General features: G+C 45.7%; 1 protein-coding gene and 1 long non-coding RNA gene across 30 annotated transcripts in view; one reads left to right on the forward strand and one right to left on the reverse strand.

Annotated features, from left to right (window-relative positions):
• Gm973 (predicted gene 973) overlaps nt 1-23,681 on the forward strand; it is a 120,154-nt gene that overhangs the window by 16,042 nt on the left and 80,431 nt on the right. For 9 of the 26 annotated variants that reach the window (XM_017321327.2, XM_017321334.2, XM_017321324.2 and 6 more), the window contains exons 3-7: nt 9,009-9,168; nt 12,269-12,424; nt 17,607-17,734; nt 18,829-19,012; nt 20,115-20,257. In XM_017321327.2, coding sequence (XP_017176816.1) covers nt 9,009-9,168; nt 12,269-12,424; nt 17,607-17,734; nt 18,829-19,012; nt 20,115-20,257 — 771 coding nt within the window. Of the gene's footprint in view, nt 1-9,008; nt 9,169-10,675; nt 12,425-15,114; nt 16,782-17,606; nt 17,735-18,828; nt 19,013-20,114; nt 20,258-23,681 lie in introns of those variants that run through there. The other 17 variants (NM_001013771.2, XM_006496100.3, XM_030255076.1 and 14 more) reach the window with 8 other exon arrangements.
• Nucleotides 690-18,899, reverse strand: Gm28411. Of its 4 annotated transcripts, XR_003948667.1 has the most exons (6): nt 18,774-18,899; nt 17,636-18,512; nt 17,133-17,344; nt 10,347-10,511; nt 10,134-10,244; nt 9,812-9,998 (listed from the first exon to the last, which is right to left on the reverse strand). It is a non-coding gene; the product is annotated as a predicted gene 28411 (long non-coding RNA). The 4 variants fall into 4 exon arrangements; XR_003948670.1 differs by lacking the exons at nt 9,812-9,998; nt 10,347-10,511 and adding an exon at nt 690-937; XR_003948666.1 differs by lacking the exon at nt 10,347-10,511.

Here is a 23,681-nt window from a genome sequence, read left to right on the forward strand (position 1 = left end):
TACTGATCAGTCAGGAGAGTTAGCGTCCCATCTAATATCCATGCTGAAACATCATTACCATTTCATCTAGTTTCCCTTAAACTCTGTACACCAGGCTGGCCTTGAACTCAGAAATCCGCCTGCCTCTGTCTCCCAAGTGCTGGGACTAAAGGTGTGTGCCACCACTGCCCGGCTATATAATTTTTTCAATTATTTTATTACTATGGATTTTTACTGGCATGTATGTCTGTGTATCAGTTGCATGCAGAGCCCTTGAGGCCAGAACAGGGCATTGTATCCTCTGAAACTGTTCCAGACAGTTGTAAGCTGACATGGTGGTGCTGGGAACTGAATGGGGTCTTCTGAAAGAGCAGCCTCTGGAAGTTCTAAGTATTAATCATTACTATAAGTTTATTAAGAGTGTCCCTACCACTGAGCCATCTCTCCAGCCCCTGTCTTAAGCCTCTTAAGTCACTATAGTGGCCTAGATCTATACTCCCACTTACCCAATTGGCTAAGACAAGAAAATCTTTTAAAAATCCAGAAGACCAGCCTGGGCAGCATAGTAAGTCCATCTCAGAACCCAAAACTAGAAACAAAGAAATGCACACACAACATAACAAATACACAGGTCTGGTGTGGTTTTTCAGTATGCATGTGCAATGCCTGCTTATACGTATGTGTGAAAATAAGGTAACCGGCATTTCAACCTGGTTTAGCATCACCTTGTATTTGTAGCCTTTAAGCTTCTCCCTTCCAGTTATTCATAAACTAGATGGTTCTTGTGAGCTGTAGCCACCACGACCCCCGTGGTGCAGAACACTGGAGCTTTCTCCTTCCTACCTCCCTCCAGCACACACTCCCACACACTCCTATCTCCAATGCTACTCTACGTCCTGGTCTTCTTATAGAATCTACACGTGAGGGATGTCTGCAGCTGTCAGGCAGGGAAACAAACCTGGAAGAGATAAGAATGAAAACTCAGTTCAAATTGACCTCCTCAGCCTGGATCAAACCTTCTAGAGAGTCTGAAGCCAGGTGGTTCATTGTCAGAATATTTAACCCCAGTTACTTTAGAAAAAAGTTTCCTGGTACAATACAATCCCAGGTGCACAAGAAACACAATTACACCGAAACTCAACTCAGAGTGCATCTCATTTCTTCTAAGAAAATGGGTTCTCGAGATAGGCTACCTGTACTAGCCTAAGGGTCTAGGGAAGGATGTGACCTGGTCTCGTCATACAGATATCGAAGAAGTCATTTAGATTACTAGCCATCTCTAGTCCTGGCTGTGGGAACTCGATATGGCCCGGCCCAAGAGATAACACGAATCACCAGGCTTTAAATCACCTCCATTTCCCAGCTTTCTGGATAAGAACAGGTTTTACACCCATTCCTTCCAGGGGAAAATCCCATATGCTTGATTAACATTCCTGGAGATCTGTGGGTGGGAGGACTTCATGCTGTGCTCCCAACACATCGGAGAAAGACCCTTACTCGTCCATCCACCAATGGGCATCTAGAAAGATTCTGTCTCAGCTATTGATGCCCAAATAAGCGTGGGAATGCTGCTGTAGTGTTTTCCTTCAGTTACTGCCCAGTTGTGAGTTAGACGGACAGATTCTGTGGTGGATCGGTTGTCAGTGTTTAGGGGGAATCTCCGTTTGCTCTCCACTGTGGCTGTGCTCATTTACATTCCTAGCAACAGTGCTAAGTGTTCACTTTGTTTCAAATGGAGCCAGTATTTGGTATTCAGTCATTTCTGTCCTTTTAAAAGACCAGATCTTAGCCAGGCAGTGATGGCACACGCCTTTAATCCCAGCACTTGGGATGCAGAGGCAGGCAAATTTCTGAGTTCAAGGCCAGTCTGGTCTACAGAGTAAGTTCCAGGACAGCCAGGGCTACACAGAGAGACCCTGTCTCGAAAAAACAAAAAACAAAAAACAAAAAACAAAACAAAACAAAACAAAACAAACAAAACCCCAAAAGACCAGATCTTATATCTGGTCTCAAGCTCACCAAGTAGCTGAGAAGGACCTTGAACTCCTGACCCTCTGGCTCCCAACTCTAGAGTGCTAGGCTTTCAGGCAGCCATACTGTCTGGTTTGCAGCATAGCTGGGGATAGAACCTAAGGCCTCAGGCACTCTAATACCTAAGTTATATCCCTTGCCACTACTTCTTGTCTTTTTAAAAATTACATGTATTTGTGTGTGTGTGTGTGTGTGTGTGTGTGTGTGTGTGTGTGTGTGCACGCGCGCGCATAGGTCAGAAGACAGTTCTCTGGAGTGGTTCCCTCCTGCTACCATGTAGGTCCCAAGGATTGAACTCAGCTCATCAAGCTTAGCACCAAAGCCCTCTGCTCCCAGCACTCTCTCCCTGGCTCCTCTTATTCTTTGTGATAACAGCTTTTCTCGTTTGGGTGAGATGGTCTCCCATTGAAGTTCTGCTCTGAATGGCATTAAGCATTTTTCTCACCAGTCTCTTTTGACCATTGGATTTTTTTGAGAAGTGCCTGCAGACATTGCCCATTTTTAAACTGGATTTTTTTCTTTATTAATGTTTTTAAGTTCCTTCTATACTCTGAATAGTTATCCTTTGCCAGAAGAAAGCTTTATTTAAAACACTCCGTTTTGCAGGCTTCTTCACTGTTGGTTTTCTGAGTCTGGAGTAATCCTGTTTGTCTAATTGTGCCTTTGTTGTCTCTGCTGTTTTGGCTTCTTCCTACCATGACTGCCTCTGCCTGGGAAAGTCTAGAGTAGCTTTCTGGAGGAGAAAAAATTTAAATGGAATCTTGTGGTTAAAAAAAAAAATAGAGACCCAGGCATACATAGGTGAGCAGGGGCCCAGAGCAAGCAGAGGGAATTCGGGGGAATCAGCCAGGCGTGAACTGTGGCTGCAGAGTAGATCTGGAGAATCTGGTGAGGGCTGAGTTGGCTAGGAAATGCCTACCAGCCCTGGCATTTCTGGGCATCTCTCTTCAGCCTCTGTGGACTTCTGCACACAGAAGCTGGGCTGCTCTCTGTGGTATGGTAGCAACTGGCTGGGTGGGCCATTCTGACCTTCCTGAGGATGCTGGTACCCTGGCATCCTGAGCAGGTATACAAGCCCTAACCACCACCTCCTTCTGTCCTGGGATGAATGGACAGCACAACACATGCAAGGCAGCATGGGCACACACACACACACACACACACACACACACACACATCTTCATCAGCCTGGTAGACATGGAGAAGGCAGCCTGTCAGAGCAAGCCTCTCATTAAAGGTGGAGGGTGGCTAACAGGCTGCTCTGAGCATACTAATTACTTGTCTCACAAGAAGCCTGGAGAGGGTTGACTGGCAAAGCCAAGGCAGGCTGAGCAGGCTGAACCCACCGCAGTCAGCCTCCTGCTGTCGTGTTTATTTCCCTCTTCCAGAAACTCCCTCCCCGGCTCCCTTCTGTCTCCCTCTCTGTTTTCAAGTAACCTCTGAGTGGGTGGTTGGGTGGAGAGCTGAGAATGAGCTTTACTGGGGAAGAGAGAGGACTAGGAAAATGTGGAAGAGGAGGCAGATGCACTAAAGTTAGTTGATTTTTAACTTTCCCTCCTTATAAATATAATCTAACCATATTACTAGAATTCTGATTTTATAAAAAAAGAACTATGTGTGTGCTCGTACCCAGCAGTGTGATATTGCTGTTCTGAGTATTTTAATATTTTTCTTTCAGTCTCTCCACTGTTATTATACGCAAAGACACTCTTTAAGAGGTGGTAATTATTCTAACTCGTTCCTCTGTGCTTTGCCTTGTTTCCACTCACACTATGCATATTGGAAACATGGAAATAGCTCTCACCCTAGCCAGCCTCCTCAGTGGTCCTGGTCTTCCCTCTGCCCCTGTTCATCCAATGATGAAGCTTTATGAATTACCTTCACAGTCATCACTTGAGAAACGAACAAGAGAGACTAAAAAAACCATGCAAACACACGTGCATGTGTGCACACACATCCCAACCCAGGATGTCCTTTTTCTAATCCCTAGAGTCTGTTAATATGATACTGTATGACAAAGGGGAGGGGCTGGGGTTGCAGATGGAATGGGGGCCGCTAAGTGGATGAAGCTTTGTTTGATTTGGATCCTTTGCTGAGGACGGAACCCAAGGTCTTTTATGTGCTCATCAAGTCCTCTACCACGGAAGTTCTTGAGAGCTTCTGGAAAAATCTTGTGCTGGCGACTTTCTTTTTGCTTTGAGCCAATGTGTGATTTCTAGCCCCGCGGGGCCACGAGGCAGGGAATGTGTAGGTGCTTAAGAGCCTCACTTGTCTGTAAACCTTTGCTTCAGCTGACTGTTCTCTGAGCATCCAAGTGTCAGCTCTTCTGAGACACTATAGCTTCTGCTGACACAGGGTGATGATGACTGTCTGAGTCTGGATAAGACCCCCAGTTGCCCTTGTTACTTAACAAGTATTTCTTTTATATTCCCTCGTTATCGTAATTCTAATGTATCTGTGGGAGCTTTGCTGGGCTGCTAGCTTAAGGTGCAAGGAGCTGCTAGGACAAGTCAGAGAAGGCCTTGCCTTGGATTTGGACTACGTACATACTGTCTTGCTTAGTCTTTGGAAGCTGATCTTGGCCACTGTATTAGTTTCCTATGGCTGCTATAACGACGGATACTCAGCCAGTGACCCAGCTAACACTCAGACAACAATGTATTATCTTACACTTCTACAGTTAGAAGTTTGAAATGGGTTTCAATGAACTAACATCAAGGTGTGGACAGACCTGTGTATCTTGTGGGAATCCCAGGAAAGAACTATTTCGCTGAAGCTTTCCCTTTCCAGCTTCTATAAGAACCTTGTATTCCTGGCTTGTGTCCCGTTCCTCCAAGCCAGCAGCATGGGATGGGGGGCTGAGGGGAGGTCCTTCTTATCTTGTGGTCTCTCTGGTTCTCCCTTCTGAGTCCTTACATTTAAAGAATCCTCATACATGACAAAGACTTTGCAAATCTGATGTCATAGAAGCTGTGGTTCCCTGCACTGATCATGCCAATAGATATCTACTGATCATGGAGGGGACCATGGAATCATTTCCTCTCTGCCAAAGTTTAGATTTTTGGGGAGAAACTGTCACTGGTTTTAGTTGCTTATCAAATGGTTAACCTCACTAGTCTCCAATAGGTTTTTCTAAATCTATGGTCACACAGAGAACCTGGTTAAAAATCAGTGGGTCAAACAATAAATAAGAAGGTATGAATATAGGTTGGAGACATTTTGGAAGGGGTCAGGGCTAACAGTGATCAGAGGAAACTCAGTGTGGATGAAGGTAAGAGTAGCTGTATGCATTACATAGATGTATGACTCTAGCTGCATATGTATCAAAAGATGGCCTAGTCAGCCATCACTGGAAAGAGAGGCCCATTGGACTTGCAAACTTTATATGCCCCAGTACAGGGGAATGCCAGGGCCAAAAAGTGGGGGGGGGGGTGGGTGGGAGGGTATGAGGGACTTTTGGGATAGCATTGGAAATGTAAATAAGGAAAATACCTAATTAAAAAAAATGAAAAAAAAGAAATTGTCAAAGAGCAATTTTAACCAATAAAAAATATTGAGCTTCCCACCTGAAAAAAAAAATCCTCATAACTACATTGTGCCTACAAGAACCCATTGTGCCCATAATAATCTACCATTTTTAAGACTAGCAAGTCAAGTATGGTACTATAATCCCAGTATACAGAAGGTAGAGGCAGGAAGTTTGTGAATTTAAGAGCAGCCTGAACTACATGATGAGACCCTGTCTCAAAACAAAACAAAACAGAAGCTCAGAGTGCGACTCCATGGAAATTCCATCTCGAGACAGAGAGAGGGGGTTCCATAGGGGGACGCTAGGGATATTGGTTGGTTGTAGAGCACTTACCTAGCACTTACCTAGTGAGACACTAGGGTCAATCTACAGTGTGGACATGGATTCTAAAAGACAGGAGTTACGTTCCTCTTGCTGACGAGGGAGAAGTGTGTCTTCACTTAGCTATTGATTTCCAAAGATTGTCTTTCTAGGACCCATGAAATCTAAATCCCTTAGGCCACATGATTCTAAGTATCATGAACTTCCCACTCCTTCTAACATGCTGTTAGCCCTACTTTGGAGAAGTTCAGAAAGGCTCAAAGACTTGCCCATGGTCATAAAGACCAGAGGCAGAATGAGCCTTGAACACTGACACCCTTGACCATAAATCTGGGCACAGACTGTCCCAGGCTTTTTCTTAAGCTCCTGCCCAATTCCGCTGGGCATTCTGGACCTGCTTCATGTCTCCCGTGTCCATTATACAAGCTCAGCATGTGTGTAAGACTGACGTGAAAGACTTCTCAGAGGTACAAAGAGCCTCACTGCCTGTGGAACTTAGGAGACATTGAACCTCTGATCTAACCGGCCCCATTACTCTTCAAACCTTGTCTTTTTGAGCTAACATAGCTTCTTTCTCATTGTGAACCATCGAGTCAGGTTTCACTGAATCCTAACAAGAATGAACATGTTGGACTCCAGTCTCACGGCCCTTACTCTCCAGGACGTTCGATGAAGCGCCTGCTTCAAATCATCATTTGTTCTTCTGTTATCAAGCTGGCTCATGGAGCTAAGTCCGGGTCCATTGATGAGATTGTATGTTCTTGGAGAACAGGAGGCCTTGTACTGATGAGAAATTTAAAGCTCTGAGTTCTGTCTGACTCCGGGGCAACTGGCTGAGCCTGCCTCACTCTGTGGTGGTTTAAATATAACCAAGGTACCCACATGAGACACTTAATCCCCAAATGCAGTACTGAGATGTGGGACCTTTAAGTGATCAGGGGTTCCACACTCATGAATGGATTAATGGAGTTATCAATGAGACCATATTATTAAGAATGTCAGCTCCTGACAAAAAAGTAAGTTCAACCCCTACCCCTACCCCATCCCCAGCTCTCAAATGGAACAAATGCATATATGCCTTCTGCCAAGGATGAGACAGCAAGAAGGCCTTGGGAGGAAGGCCTCTAAGACCTGAAGGAAACAAACCTCTATTCTTTTTGTTGCTTTGTTTGTTTGTTCTTTGAAACAGGGTTTCTCTGTGTAGCACTGTCTTTGTAAACCAGACTAGCCGCAAACTCAGAGATCCTCCTGGCCCTGCCTCCTGAGTGCCGGGATTAATGGTGTGTACACCATCACCTGGCCAAACCTCTCTTCTTTATAAAATACCCAAGCTCAGATTCTGTTACAGCACTGGTAAATGGACTAAGATACCCTCTATCTTCTCATACTGCTTTATGGCCCTGTGGGGACTGCTTACCTAAGGAACAGTCAATAGATGGTCTCCCTCATACCAGTTCTCAGTGGAACACCGGATCACATTCATGGGGCATCAATGAACATATGATGTATGAATATGTGTGTGTGTGTGTATGTGTTTAAAACCATTTCTATAAATGGGATTAGAAATCAAAACTATGATTATCTGATAGGTAGATGGAAGATGCTGAAGAAGTGGCTTAGGGTATATCCTGAGCAGAAGAGAATATTCTGCATTTTATTTTCTATGGTGATTACAAAGGCATATATAGTTGTTGACTTTTATTAAACTAAAAATCTAAGCTCTTTGTGTGTTATATATAAACTATGCCTTTATTTTAAAAAATTAAGGGGGTTGAGGAGATGGCTCAGCATTTTAGAGCACAATTTGCTCCTGGCTTCAATTACTAGTATTCACATGCTGGCTGACAATCATCTATAGTTCCAATTTCAGGATATATAAGGCCCTTTTTGGATCTCCACAGGCATCAGGCACACATAGGGTACACTTACACACATGCAGGCAAAACACTAATACATATAAGATAAATAAATCTAAAAAATTAATTTTAAGAGCCTATATTCTGAAATCATGTCCAGTCATCAATCATGGATGCCATGATCAATTAGTAATGTCTACCAGCATTTTTGTTATTCATGGGCCTTTTCTTTTTTTCTTTTTCTTTCTTTCTCCCCCACCCCCACCCCCCCCCCCCCCGCCCCGGATTCTCAAGACAGGGTTTCTCTGTGTAGCCCTGACTGTCCTAGAACTCGCTCTGTAGACCAGGCTGGCCTTGAACTCACAGAGCCCAGACTGCCTCAGTCTCTCAAATGCTGGGATTAAAGGCATGCGCCATCACCATCTGGCTATTCACGGGTTTAACGAATCATCTTCTTCTGAGAGTTTGTGCATCGTTTAAAATCTGTCCACCCTATAGGATTACAGTGAGTTAAAGGCTCTACAAACAATATAAATCTCAGTGGAGCATTAGCCGTTGTATATTCGTTCCCACGTGTCTTGCACTGAAGGGCTGACTTTGGAAGAAAGAGTCCCAGAAAAGTCTCTCTGGCAGAAATGAAATGCAACACGCTAGGCTTCCTGTGAACACCGGCAGGCTTTGTCTGTCCGAGCTTTCTTTCAAACGAGTAACGCTGAGTGCCCAAGCACGTGCCTCTCCGCTGCATCCGGGCCATTTTGAAGGGAACGACAGGATTTCCGCAGCCGAACTAATTCTCCTGAGGCTTTATCCTTTCCTAACGCTCCGGCCCAAGATGGAGTCTGGCTTTTGTCATTTCTCCTTTCCCTCTGACTGTGGATCTTCAGGGGCCCTTCAGGGCTTTGCTCTCTGGACTCTTGGACTGTGTTTATTAGCCAAGGCATTTGTTCTTGGTGCCGTCTGGCCCCTCCCGGGAGTCTCTGGGTTACTAATGAGGATTGGGCTAACCAGCCTGCATCAGCTGCAGTCTCAGGGCTCAGCTGCTGTACTGTTTCTTGTTGTTTTTGTTTGTTTATTTGGTTGGTTGGTTGGTTGGTTGGTTGGTTGGTTGGTTTGCTTGTTTTTTCGAGACAGGGTTTCTCTGTATAGCCCTGGCTGTCCTGGAACTCACTTTGTAGACCAGGCTGGTCTCGAACTCAGAAATCCGCCTGCCTCTGCCTCCCGAGTGCTGGAATTAAAGGCGCGCAACACCACGCCCGGCTGTGCTGTACTGTTTCTGATTGGTGTCCCCACAGAGGAAGCAGGACAGCGCCTGGCGGCCTTACCTCTACTTCCGAAGCAAGCCAGAGAGCCAGACCCAACGGCAGATCCAGCCTGGGTATTCGGCCAAAAGATACCTCCGAGGCTTTCTGCGGACATGGCCCCCTGACATCATGCACCGGCTCCAGTGTGCAGGTCAGTGGGAGAATGGGTGGGAGTGGACACCAGTCTCCCCCAGCCCAACCTGATGTGAGGGTATGTTTCCCATTGGTGCCAGAAACACCGGGATTTAAGTTCCAGCTCTGCAAAGTCCACAAGCCTCCATCCCAACGGGTGCCTTTTACCTGCCTGGACATTTATAGAAGGAAGGACCACCTGAGTACTGGCCATCTGCTCACACTGTTCTTCTTCACCCCAATCCAGAGCTTGCTTCCCAGCCTATTCCAGGCCAAGGCCTCGGATCTTCCATCTTAAACCCCACTGGTCATGAGACAAAACAAAAGGAGTTCTAAATACACAAAGTATTTCTTTGTCCCGGGTCAGCCAGCCAGAAGAGTTGAGCCCAGAAAGCTGATACTTCCCGCATCCATAGCTCCACATTCTTCCCAGAATTTCCAAGTTCCCTGTCTGAGGTCATCTCAGGTCCTTTTAAAAAACAGCAACTCTCCAGCACCATCCCTGCTGGACAGGGTTGAACACCCCTCTGCCTGACAGAACCCCATAAGCTCCCAGAAAACTTACGGAAGCCTAAAGTGGGAATTTGAGTCTCCTGATTCAGCACACTACACACACACACACACACACACACACCAGAGAAACTCACAATATTTGGGACATATTTCTACCAAAACGTATTCAATGTTTATTTGAAACTTAAACTTAATTGGACATCTTGTATTTTATTTGACAAACTACTGGGGTGAGATGTGTGGTAAGAGGTGCCGTACTTCACTCGGCCTCTTGCTGTTCCGTCAGCACCAACAGGACCAGAGAATTCTGGCTTGCTTCTTATTTTATAGGTTTACCTGGAAAAGGAAAGAAAACAACTCCCTGCCCAGTAAGTGGTGGTTTGAAACAAGATGAGCCCTGTGGGCTTCTCTAGCAATTAGTTTTACTCTCAAGGCAGAGCCCCGTGGTTACAGACAGTTCTATTTACTTACCACTTGATAGAAAGAGCTTCTCAACCAAAAAGCTGTTATCACTGGACAGCGCCAAGGCAGAGCAGGCTGCCATCCCGCAGCCTGGGCCAACAGCCTCAAGGAAGGCAACACCTTTAAAATAACAACGAAAAGATCTCAGACCTACCTGTAACACTGGGTAGCATGTATGGTCTAAGAAAAGGAAAAGGTAGCTTGTATTTGTGGATCCCTTACCATAGCTCCTTGCTCTTTCTTTAAAGTAAGCCCTCAAGTTGGAGGAGCCAGGCTGAGACTCCTGTGAGAAGCCACTGTCTCAACAGCTGTTGCTCTCTTCCCCTCAGGTTTCAGAACTTGCTCACTGTTGGATGTCAGTGATATCCTCTGGTGCCATGTCCTGCCCTGTGATGAATCCCCACACTTCAAGCTTGTTTCTTTTCCTTTTCTTCCTTTCTAAACACTGTTGTTTTTTTTTTTTCTTCAGTGTTTGTTTTGGGTTTTTTTTTTGTTTTTTTTTTGTTTTTTTTTTTGTTTTTTTTTTGTTTTTTTTGAGACAGGGTTTTACCATGTATCCCTGGCTATCCTAGAAACAGATGTATAAACCAGGCTAGCCTCAACCTCACAGACATCCTCCTGCTTCAACCTGAGTGCTGGGATTAAAAAGGCACAAGGCCACCATGCCCAGCTTTAAAGGGTTTTAAATCAATGTTTATGTTAGTATACAAAGTAACCAGTTTCATCAGGATACCTTCATTCATACATCATTAGGGTGGTGTTTCCCAGCCTTCCTAATGCTGCGACCCTTTAACATAGTTCTTCATATTGTGGTGATCCACAACTATAAAAATATTTCATTGCGGGCTGGCGAGATGGTTCAGCAGGTAAGAGCACTGACTGCTCTTCCAAAGGTCCTGAGTTCAAATCCCAGCAACCACATGGTAGCTCACAACCATACATAATGAGATCTGACACCCTCTTCTGGTATGTCTGAAGACAGCTACAGTGTACTTATATAAAATAATACATAAATCTTTGGGCTGGAGTGAGCAGAGGTCCTAAGTTCAATTCCCAGCAACCACATGATGCCTCACAACCATCTGTATGGCTACAGTGTACTCATATACATAAAATAAATAAATCTTTTAAAAAAATGAATAGTGATGTAAATATCTGACATGCAGGGTATCTGTTAGGTGAGTCCTGTGAAAGGATTGTTCAAGAACCTTCAAAAGGTTGCAAGCGACAGGTTGGGAAGCATACATGAGATGCGTTCTGATTCCTCCCGGCTGACCGCTCGCTCCTCGCATGTCTGTCTTCACACTTAGTCCTCTTTCCACCTGACTACATGGTTCATTGCTCTGTTTTCTACCTCCCTCATGTCCTCTCATGACGCCCTTTGTAGTTTCATAATGTGTGTGCGTGTGCATGTGCATGTACACAGACACAGATACACATCTACATAAAGAACATACACAAGCATTTTAATCTAGACTGCATACACAAGTCCGGATCTCCTATAAAGTCTTTTCTGACAATTCCGTCCACTGCTGAGCCTTTGGACCTCACATCACACTGACTCGCAGAGCTGTAGAGCTGAGTCCAGAGAGATCCATCGCTCCAAACCTCACTATGAGGAATCCCTGTCTAGTTCCACTGCGTGTACCCTGTGGCCAAGCAGAGGGTGGGCCCTTGGTGAGCCTTCAGGAAACACTGCAGATTGGCTAGATTAGATTCAGAAGGCGGCTGAGCACGAGGCCGCCAGAAGCAAGCAAGCCCTGCCTACTGTGATTAGATCTCTCTTTCTGAAGCAAAACAAGCCTCTTAGTGAACACAAGGAAGCAGCCACAGTTTTGGTTTTCCTTTTTTTTTGTTTGTTTGGTTGGTTTTTTTGTTTTTTTGCTTTTTTCCCAACAAGGACCTAGTTTTTGGGAATGGTAAAGTAGGACTAAGTTCATGTGGTGCCAGAAACACCCAAGGCGCGTGAGAGAGAAGCTTTCCCTGCGTGCTCTCTGAGTTTTATAACCCTTCTCATCTCCGGATTGTCCACTTTAACGTCTGTTCAAAGCCAGGACTACTGCAAGTTGGGAAATTTGTAGTTTACCTGGAACTCTAGATTGGTTACCGTGTTTGACATCAAGAACTCCTGACCTACCCCTCAGGACACATCAAGGATTCTGTGCTGCTCCAGGACAGTCAGCTTGGGATACCCAAGAATCTCAGGCCACAACAGGATCTTTCAGGTGTACCCCCAAAATACCATCTCCTGCCTGTCATCCCTTCATTTCGGATTCAACAGAGATCGTCTTATGCACAAGGTACCTGTTGATTTTTTTTTTCATTTTTCATGTACGGTGTGTGTGCAGAGATGTGCATATGCATGTTTGATTGTATGGGGGCACTCGTGTGTAGGTATTCATACACGTGTGTGTGTGCATGCATGCTGAGGCTTGAGGCTAGTGTTGGGAATCACTCTATGTGGCATTGAAGCAGGTCTCTCAATCAAACCCAATGCTCACTGAATTAGAAGTCATGCTAACCAGCTTGCTTTGGGGAGCCTCTGTCTTTAGCCTCTGAGATTGGATTCTAAGCAGGCTGCTATACCCACACAGCGGTTAAATGAGTTCTGGGAATTTGAACTCTGGCCTTGACATGTCTAGCATTTTAACCACGGAGCAGTCTCCCCAGTCCATACATGTTGATTTCATGACCAGTTCAGTTCACAGATACTTGGATTATTTTTAACAGCTTAAAAGTTTTCAGAAGGAATCCGGAGGCAGAGATAGGCAGATCTCTGTGAGTTCAAGGCCAGCCTGGTCTACATAGTGTGTCCCAGGACAGCCAAAGCTACACAGAGAAACCCTGTCTCAAAAAAAAACAAAATAAAGTTTCACAGAATAAAATCCAGGGGCTCTGGGTCCCTCGTCTTCATTTGTAAGACAAAGGTCTCAGTCTGGAGAGATGAAGCCTGTAATGTCCAGCAGAGTGGCCACTAATCACATATGTCTAGTGAGTGCTTGGAATGTAGCTACTGCAACTGTGAAACAGAGTTTTTAATTTAATTTTGATCCATTTACATATAAATAGCATGTGGCTAGTGGCTACTGAACTTAGTGTTCAGATTTCTGAAGTTTGTTTCATTCTGATATTTTTTTGTGTGTTTGTTGGTTGGTTGGGTTTTTTTGAGACAGGTTCTCACCAAGAAGCCCAGGGGGAGAAAAAAACTCAGTCTCCTGCCTCAGCTTTCTAAATGCTAGCGTTAAAGACATGTGTCACCATCTAACATCCTTTAATCCTGTGATTTTTGTGACAATGCTTTAAAAATACATAAACTTTAGAACCATGGATCTGTTTTGCAAAGTCTCCCCTTTGATTTGTGGCATGAAAGGTCTTGAGCAAGTCAGCTCACCTCTTTGAGTTGAGCTTCCATTTGTCCATCTGTGCAATGGGCATGTTAAGACTACTCAGTATTACACAGAAAAATTACCATGATCTGCCTGTACACTGTTCAGTAGTGTGGAGACTTTACCTACTAATGCTTTTCCTGGGAACGTGTGTCACTGAAAGTGCAGTTAAGAGATTGGAAGCGATAGCTTGGAGTACAGCCTAGCATCATATAAAGGCATTTTTCTGAAATCCAAAAGGATTTTTTCCAGAAACAATGGCAACATCAGACTAAGTTCTCTCCTTGGGAGAAGATCTTGTCCAGGTTAGAAGGGGAGTGAGGAACATGGCAGGTCCTCAGAGGCTGGGCCACCCAGCACTCCAACCACATAGTCACTTAAACCTAGACTCTAGTGGCATTGATCTCTGGCCAGAACCTGCTCCATATGTGTTTTGTCTGTATAAAACACAGCTCCCATCCATTGTCTTCCTCACTATAAGTTTATACTTTCGTTTATAGCATAAGCCTCTATATGCTTTGTTAACATGGGCAGAAATTCCACAAAGCAGTAGATTCTGGAACATGGATGAAATCATGTTTCTCAGCAATCAATCCATGCTCTGGGGACTGGAACCCACCTAGTGTCACATGGGACTGACTCCCCCCTTCCCTGGTGGGGCTACCTCATCACTGTCTTATGAAATCTCTCCTCAGAGACCCTACAGTCTCCATTAGGTAGCCTAGGATTCGGATGCTCTGGGGCCCAAGACAGTGTGCAGTGAGTTGCAGCACTCTCACTGGGGAAGGGTCTCAAGACTTCAGAACTGTGGGATCTGTGATTTCCCTGAAACCATCTACCATGGAGCTGTTACCATGGAGCAAGGTAGACAAGGACATGTGGTAGCGCAGGATTCAAAGTTGTGTTGAGGCTCTGGGCCTCAGTTTCCTCATTTATAAAACGGACAGACCATACCACAGGTACTTATGTGGGAGTTCAAGGCCATAGTGCAGTCCCTGGCATATAGCAAGTGCTCAATAAATTTTAATTACAGACCTCCCTAGATTTTTTTCCAACATAATTACTAATTGTAGTGTCCAATTGCCTGTGATCACAGCAGGGGCAGGGAAGAAAAGAAAAAAAATCAATGTTAAAGAACTATATGGTGCTCAAGAGGCTGAAGTTTGGACCCTACTGTTTTCATTGGTTTTAACTTCATTTCCCCTTATCACCCCTCTGATAGCCTTTTCTTTTTAGAAGTAGCAAAGGCACAGGAAGGCCTAGTCAGCCATCATTGGGAAGAGAGGCCCCTAGGTCTTGCAAACTTTATATGCCCCAGTACAGGGGAACGCTAGGGCCAAGAAGCAGGAGTGGGTGGGTAGGGGAGCAGGGCGGAGGGAGGGTATAGGGAACCTTTGGGATAGCATTTGAAGTGTAAATAAAAAAATATCTGAGAAGGAGAAGGAGAAGGAGAAGGAGAAGGAGAAGGAGAAGGAGAAGGAGAAGGAGAAGGAGAAGGAGAAGGAGAAGGAGAAGGAGAAGGAGAAGAAGAAGAAGAAGAAGAAGAAGAAGAAGAAGAAGAAGAAGAAGAAGAAGAAGAAGAAGAAGAAGAAGAAGCAGAAGCAGAAGCAGAAGCAGAAGCAGAGATCCTGGCTGTAAAGCTCAGATCCCCAACAATGAGCTGTTACTCAAGCTCTGCTCCCTGCTTCCTCAGTTTTCTCAGCTGTAAAATGGGAGCAATGGTGTCTGCAATCTTTCCCCTGTGTGTTTCTGTGAAAAATCTCAGGAGGGGTGGGGAGATGTCTCAGTAAGGACAAGAGGACCTAAATTCAACCCCCCCAGTACCCATCTAAACGCTAAGTGGAATACCTGGAACTCTAGAGGTTAGGAATGGAGGTCAGTAAAAAGAGACCCAGGGCTTGTTGGCCAGTTAGCCCAACCAATATGGTGTCTGAGCTTCGGTTTCATTGCTGTGAAGAGACACTATGACCAAGGCAATTCTTATAAAGGTCAAGATTTAATTGGGGCTGGTTTATTGTTTCAGAGGTTTAGTCCATTATCATCATGGTGGGAATCACTGCAGTGTGCAGGCAGACTTGATGCTGGAGGAGCTAAGGATTCTACATGTTAATCTGAAGGCAGAGGAAAAGACTCTCCTTCCACACTGGGTGGAGTTTGAGCACTAGGAGCCCTCAGAGCCTGCATACACAGCGACACACTTCCTCCAACAAAGCCACACCTTCTAATAGTGCCACTTCCCATGGGCCAAGTATATTCAAACCACCACAGTGAGCCTCTGGATCAGCAGGGAGCCTGTTCAAACACTAAGATGATAAAGGGTCCAGAATACTGGTGAGGCAGAGGCAAGAGGATATTTGTGAATTCAAGGCCAGCCTAGCCTACACAGCAAGTTCCAGAACAGCCAGCGTTATGGGGAGAGACGCTGTCTAAAGAATTGAAAAAGAAAAAGAATGAGCAGAGGACTGGTAGAGGACGACTCTTGGTATCTTCTCCATGCTCAGGTGAGGGGGATGGGGAAGAGAAAGAGAGAGAGAGACAGACAGAGTCAGAGACGGGATGGTGGGGGGAAGCAATGGGGAAAGCAGGTTAATAGTTCACTGACAGTTCTAAATTGCTAGACTGAAGCACATTATTAGGATGGTCCCAGTTCTTATTTGATGTACAAAGTCATGTAGCTTTGGTCTCCCAATTAAAATGTCCAGTGCTTTTCTTGCAAACTTGGTCCTGTTGAGCAGTAACAAATGATCCAGGTGATGCTGTGTAGTGAGAAATATTGCTCTCACGTAGATTGAATCACACATTCAATCTCACTGCGATACAGTCAGAGAGAAATGGCCTGCATATACCCTCTACCCACAGTGCCCCTGCCCACCTTACGCTGCTGAGTGATTATCCACCCGGCTGGAGTTTTACTTCCTCCGCCCTCAGAAGGGTCTCTGACTCCAAATAGATCTGACTAGGAAGGATGGCTCTGCATTCTGACTTAGAATCAAAAGACCATTCTAGAATTCCCACAAAGCTCTTTAGTGCTGTAGATTCTGTATGGCATTAAGGCCCCTTTGTGGATGAGTTCTGGGGCTATTCATCAAGTTCCCTGAGCCATAAAACCCAGGGAGACTTCTGAACTTAACCCTGAGCTTGTGTCTTGTCCATCGATACTTCCTGCATCTCTTCAAATCAGAGCACCCTTCAGGCAAAGGAAGGGGGTGGGGAGAGCTGCACCCCCACTGCCCCAGGCCAGAGGTACCAAGGATTGAAGTGGTGAAGGCAGGTGAGGCTGGCTGTGGAGAAGCACAGGAACTCCCAGACGCCCAGTTCTCCACCTCACACAAGGCCCCCTGGTTGAAAGACAGACCCCCATTGTTCCACAGAGCTGCATGCTGGGAACGGAGGCAGGGCTGCATGCTGGGAGGAGAGGTATTGCTACAGCTTGGCTGCTAACACAGAAGGCTTGCCAGATTCTGTCAGCAGTAAATCTACCTTGAGTAGGTGGTGAAAATGGCCGCAGGACCCTCTAAACCATCAGTGAAAGATTTGTTAACTAGGCCACAGTCATCGGTTGACTCAGATCCTTCCTGCAGGCTGCAGACAGGGTGAATCCAGAGCGAGGCAGCAGACTTACCTCCTTGCATTCTGACAGAGGTCTTCCCCAAGCAAACCACCAGGAGACACCCAGAAACTCTAAGGACTGGTTTCTATTCAGCCTCCCAATGGCTGCAGGTCAGGGCTGCAAGTCACGCCACAGTCACACCTCCACCATCACCACCACTCGGGATCCCTTCCACTTCATACAGGATGGTCACTGTCATGATCTGATGAGGGGCCCAGCCAACTCTGTAAAGAAGTGAGGGCAAGAACTTGGGATCTCCGTTTTACAAGCAAGGAAACAGTGTCTGAGAAGCTAAGCTTTTGCCTTGACTCTCCTGATAGCCAGGGCAGCCCCATGTCTACCGTGTCTACCATTTCAATGGAGGCAGAAATGAGGGAGCAGGAGGAGCAAGGGCCTGGGCCATCATTGCTCAGAAAAGCCAGAAGGGAGGAGTAGCAATGCCATGCTATGTCTGAGGTCCCCAGCTGACCCCTGTCACCTTTGCAGGTCTGGATGAATGGGAAATTGATACATACATGGACCAGGGCTCTGTTGCTCAGAACCACAGCAATCCGGACACGCACCTGATGTCAGTCAGGAGGCAGCTGTGGCAGGAAGATGAACTCCAGGCTGAGGTACAGTTTCTGTGAGGGTTCCCTCTGCTTTTTGTGACTTTAGAGGAGGTTCTCTCTCTCTCTCTCTCTCTCTCTCTCTCTCTCTCTCTCTCTCTCTCTCTTCACTGTTTCTTGAAATTCTCCTGAGATAAGGAGGGTATTTTGACTTTGAATACTGTCTGTCTCCTAAATTGTCACTCAAGGAGCCCTGACACTGCCAAGTGCTCCTTTTAAAGTCGGGTTTTCTACACCTGAGGAATGCTGTCCACTTAGCTCCCTCCTGGGAAGTCACTGTGCACTTTGGACAGGGAGTACTTTAAGATCCGGGATGATGTGGCCGCTTTAACTCCATCCAACTTGTGGTTTCCCACATTGCTGAACTAGATTGCCCTTGACTCCCCACTCCACAGACAGCTGTGGTCTGTCTAGAAAGAAGGAACTCCTGACATTCGACTAAGAACTTAACTTCCAGCCTGAGTGTACGAGATAGCGTTGTAAGCCAAAATGTAGAAGTGCTTTCTAAACTCCAAGGCTGTGTGTGTGTGTGTGTGTCTGTGTGTGTGTGTCTGTGTGTGTGTCTGTGTGTCTGTGTGTGTGTCTGTGTGTGTGTCTGTGTATGGGAGGGGTGTGGGAGAGGTGTGGGAGGGGACCAGTGAGGGGTGGGAGTGAGAGAGAGATGTGTGTGATGCCTGTGTTAGTAGTTTCTCAGAGCCACAGAGACAGTATCTACTCCTATCTTAATAATCGTGTTTGGCTTGATGAAGTCACACTCCGAGGAAGGCAGAACCATGGGGAAGAGCTGCAGTACGAAAGGGAAAAGAGGGAATTTTATGGTGTAAAGACCGTGATTTAAGCACTTTGTTCTGATCCCCCCTCTTTTTGTGACACTGTAAGCAACACAGCTTAGCTTACATGTGTTACATGTAGCTGTATGTATTCCTCCTTTGGTCAATAATGACGTGTTTCATCATAATAAGCAGCATTAAGAGTGTGCCGCTGTGACCCTGTCTCCCCATTCCTCAGAGAGATTTCACCCCGGGATCCACATGGTCTGACTTACAGAGAGCTGCTTAATCCCCTTCCGTTTACACGACTGTTTCTCTGCCGTTCCCTAGGACACATTGAGAGAGAGCCATCTCCGTGTCCACGCTTCGGAGCAAAGTCACAATGGAAAGAGTCAGCAAGCCTCCAGGGAGGTCCTTGGGCGGGCCTCATTCAGTTACTTTCAGCTTCCTACTGACAAATCCCTCTTCTCGTTCTACTGTGGAGCCTTCCCAGGTAGAAAGGCAGGTCTCAGTGGTGAGAAGCCTGCGGTCTATGTTGATCTGAACACACCTAATGCATTTGACAAGCCCAGGTTCTCCCTTGAGAACTTCTTGCCACTCGCCCTTGAGAATAGCAGAGTCCACTTAGTGTGGGAATGAGAATCTGACAGGCTCACCTTTGCCTCATGCTTAACCATATGAAGCCTGTCATACAAGGACTGAGTTTGAGTGACCACCCACCAAATAAATTGTTTCATTTTACTGAGGCTACTTCTTGCTCTGTAGAATGAGGATAGCACCACTATGAGCTTACAGTGGGGACTGGATGGGTTAACACAGGTAAAACCCCGTGTGTAATTCCCTTCCCACATTTAGTTCCCAGGTCACTTGAGCTACCGTTGCTGTTATTCTCTCTCTCTCTCTCTCTCTCTCTCTCTCTCTCTCTCTCACACACACACACACACACACACACACACACCCGCACCAGACTCAGCCAGCAAGAGACCAGATAGTGAGACTGAGGGTCCCCTGCCTGCCAGGACAAAGCCATGGCCACCTCAGTGTCCCACACTCTCCCTAGTTTTCTTCTCATCAGCCAAATTTGCATAAAGTCCTATTCTCTATTTATCTGTATGCATTAATTAGATATTAATTCTATACACAGGGAAGGCACTTGGTGTGGTGGTATATACTTGGACTCCAAGCAATCAGTCTATGCACCAGTTTAAGATCACCCTGTATTGCATTCTGAGTTTCAGACTAGCTGGGCTACAGTATGAAATCCTGCTCAAAAAATAAAATAGAGGGCTAGAGAGACAGCTCGATGGTTGAAAGTGCTGACTGCTCTTCCAGAGGACCCCAGTTCAGTTCCCAGCACCCATGTTGGATGCTCACAACCACCTCAACTACCTGTAACTAAATCCAAGGGATCCGATACCCTCTGGCCTCTGCAGGAATGTAACAAGCACACACACTCACGCATACACACACACACACACACACACACACACGTGCACACACATGCACGAATAATAAAAACCAATTTCTAAGAAAAGAAAAAAATAACAAGAGTTAAAACTCAGCAGCTCACTCCTTCCCTACAACTGATGAGTTTTCATTCCTACCTGTTTCTCTAGACAAACAAAGGAACATGAAACCCCACAAGGCCAGAGGCGGCTGCTTGTCACAGGAGCCTCCTGTTGAAAGATGCCTTTTCCCTCCTTTAGCATCAGCCGTTGGCTCAGAACAAAATACCCTTGGGGAAACAAAGAAAAAAAAGGTAGGGAAGGGAGGGGGAGTGTGTGTGTGTGTGTGTGTGCGCGTGAGTGTGCATCAGCATATGCATGTCTCTGTATGTGTGGTATCTCTGTATGTGTGGTGTCTATGAATGTGTCTGTGTATGGTAGTTGTGTCTGTGTATATCTGTGTATATGCATGTGTGCATTTGTGTGTGTCTATATGTTTGTTCATGCATGTGTATGTGTGTCTATATGTGTCTGTCTGTCTGTCTCTCTCTCTATGTATGTGTGTGTGTGTGTGTGTGTGTGTGTGTTTAATCCCATCTAGAAATAAAATCCCTCAGCGGGCTGTCTCTGAGCTTACAGAGTGGAGTTAGGATGAAGGTGTTGTAGTAATTTACTGTGGGAAATCACGGAGTTTCAGTGACCCGTGGTCATTCCTTAGAGCAGCAGAACTCTTTGTTCTGTTAGGGTCCAGGGAGTCTCTCCAAACAAGTAAGGGCAGAATTTGAGCTTGTGAGGAACTGGCTCACTACCAATTAAAAATGGTGGGGAAACCAAATCCAGGATTGCTTGTTCAGTCCAGGCTCTGTCACCTCGCAAATGTAGGGAGGGCAGTTTGGCGAACCTGCAGACTCCTTTCAGGAGTCAAGAACACCAGCAAGATGGTGCAGCCTGTTAAGGCTCTCACCACCAAGCCCAATGACCTGACTCAGTTCTTGAACTCATGGGACAGAATTACAGTACAAACTCCCACTATTGACCTCTGATGTCCACAGGCACACAGTGACAAACGCCCACTCAAATATAAATAAATAAGTAAACAAATACATGTAATAAAAATTTTAGAAGTCATGAACACTTCTTTCTTAAGATGACTCTGGCCATCTCTGACCTGACCCTGTCTCATAATTCTGTGTAGGACTTTGGTGTTTAGGAAGCAACAGTGATGGATAAGTCACGTAGAAACTCCCAAGTGTTCTGCCCCACAGCCGCTGTGTGAATGTGGGCAGGCCACTCACATCTTCTAAGCCATGGAGAACCTGTCTGGAAGCAGATAATGATGTGAACCTCACAGAGCTGGCAGAGGGACAAGAGGTGATGTACTTCTAGGACTTCCTTAGAGTCCAGCTGGAAAGCACTGAATGAGGATTCACACCGTCTTAAGTGGCTCTGAAGGACCACAGGCAATCCAGGAACTCCTGGTGCCAGTAATGGATGCTGCTGTTTTCATTCATTCGGCACTCTCTGGGTGGTCCTGAGTCTGAGCTGTCTTCTCCTGTTCCTTTGGGCCAGGAATAAAGAACAGACCTGAACTCCAGCATCCCCTCAGCATCCATGCAGGCCCGTGGAGAGGCTGAGTGCTCAGAACCAGCCAGTCCAGACCTGTGCCAGACTCAGAGGAAAGGGGTGCCTTTGAATCCCATGCATTCATTAACATAGGAAAGCGATATTTTCCACTGTGTTAAAACCCTGTGTCAATTGCTAATTAGAATAAAGAAATTGAGGCTAGGCTTGTCAGCCATCCCTCACGCAGGCAGTCTGAGTTCCCGCACAGCTTTCTCAATGCAACCCTTGTAAAACTGACCCTACAAGGTCAGTATTCAAAGCAAGGCTGTTGGCAGGCAACACCTGCACCGGGAGAGTCTCCAGAAACAGATATCCTATGTGCGTATGTTTGGCTAATCATTTTCTTAATGTCTTAAAATTATAAATGTTACTTTGCATGAAATGGATAAAATTTCCTTCTTCGATCAACCCCAAACGTGTTGGATGCTTCTGTGTGGTTCTGATTTTCCTTCTTTCTTTCTTTCTTTCTTTCTTTCTTTCTTTCTTTCTTTCTTTCTTTCTTTCTTTCTTTCTTTCTTTCTTCCTTTTAAGAACTGAGGGAAAAAAGAGAATCTTTTTTATTTTTTTTCCTCCGAAATCAAACTCTCTGGAAGCCAGCACCTACACATCTCAGGGCACTAAGTTCATAGGCCAAATGCTGCAAACAAAAAGCAAAGTCTTTTGTAGTGTCTGAATGACTGGGAACTGGAGGATCCAAGTATTACCCCCCAACACACATACATATAACATCATACGTGTGTCGTGTGTGTGTGTGTGTGTGTGTGTGTGTGTGTGTGTGTGTGTGGTATCTGTGTGTGGTATCTGTGTGTGTGTGGTGTGTGGTGTATGTGTGTATGGTGTCTGTGTGTGTGTGGTATCTGTGTGTGGTATCTGTGTGTGGTATCTGTGTGTGTGTGTGTGTGTGTGTAAGAAATAAAAACCAAGCCAAATGAGATGTTGAAGCTGGCACTTAGAGATTCCTTTTGGTTGTGTTCATGTGACTAAAGTGATCAGAAGCTCAGATTTTCTGCTTGGGGTGGGGGGAATCAAACTGTATATTAAATGCTAAGAAGAAGAAAGTCTATTTTCAAACAAATATCTTAGATTACAAGTGTGGTGGGGCACGCCTATAATCTCTACATTCATGAGGCAAAGGTGGGAGAGCTGTGAGTCCAAGGCCAGTGTGGATTATATGAAAGTCTGTGTCAGAGGCCGCTGAGACAACTCAGTAGTAAAGCATTTATCTAGCACCATCAGCCACACACACACAAAGAAACACACACACCACACCCACATACACACACACCACAGACACAGATAAACCATACACGCAGACATACCGTATGCACACATATATACCACACTTACATACCATATACCACAGATACACCATACATGCAGACATACACACCTACACCACACATCACAGACATAGATACTAAACACACCACACATGCAGTATATATGTAGACATCCCCACACACATCATGGGCACAACACAGACACACAACAGGGGCAACACAATACGGCATACACACACCACATAAGTTATAAAAATAATCCACATTCCAAACACTAGTGTGACTGTATACGTTAATTAATTTTCATCTCCTGGCTTTGCAGCATAGGAAGTCTGACCACACCCTTACTTTAAGGAAGAAGTTGAGGCCTACAAGTTATCACAGGGAACCAGGCACAAATGATTAATCCCAGTCTCTAGTCCTTCTCACCTGAAGTTGAAGTGTCCTACACCCTGCTCATCTTGCTTGACTCCTTAACAATGTATTTGAAGAATCCTCATTTATCAACACACAGCAATCCCAGCCTTGTCACCTAGGTCCTTGTTATCCCCCCCAACTCCCCTCCCCTCACAATGGAGACTTTCACTCTCCCAATGGTTTTCGTGGTGGGGAGAGAGGAGTTTGGAGCCGTTTTGCATTTGCTGTTTCACACTGTGCAGGATCCAGAACCCGTGATCCCCCTGCCTCCACTTGCTGAGTGCTGGGATTCAGGCTGTGGACCACCACACCTGGCTCTCTCAAAGATTCTCTACCTCACTGTGCTGATAAAATGCAGAAGAGTCAGGCAGGAAGGATGAGGGCATACCCGAGCTCCCTAGAGACATCAAAGCAACAC

This window comes from Mus musculus, chromosome 1 (assembly GCF_000001635.26).
Source record: "Mus musculus strain C57BL/6J chromosome 1, GRCm38.p6 C57BL/6J".
NCBI lineage: Eukaryota > Metazoa > Chordata > Mammalia > Rodentia > Muridae > Mus > Mus musculus.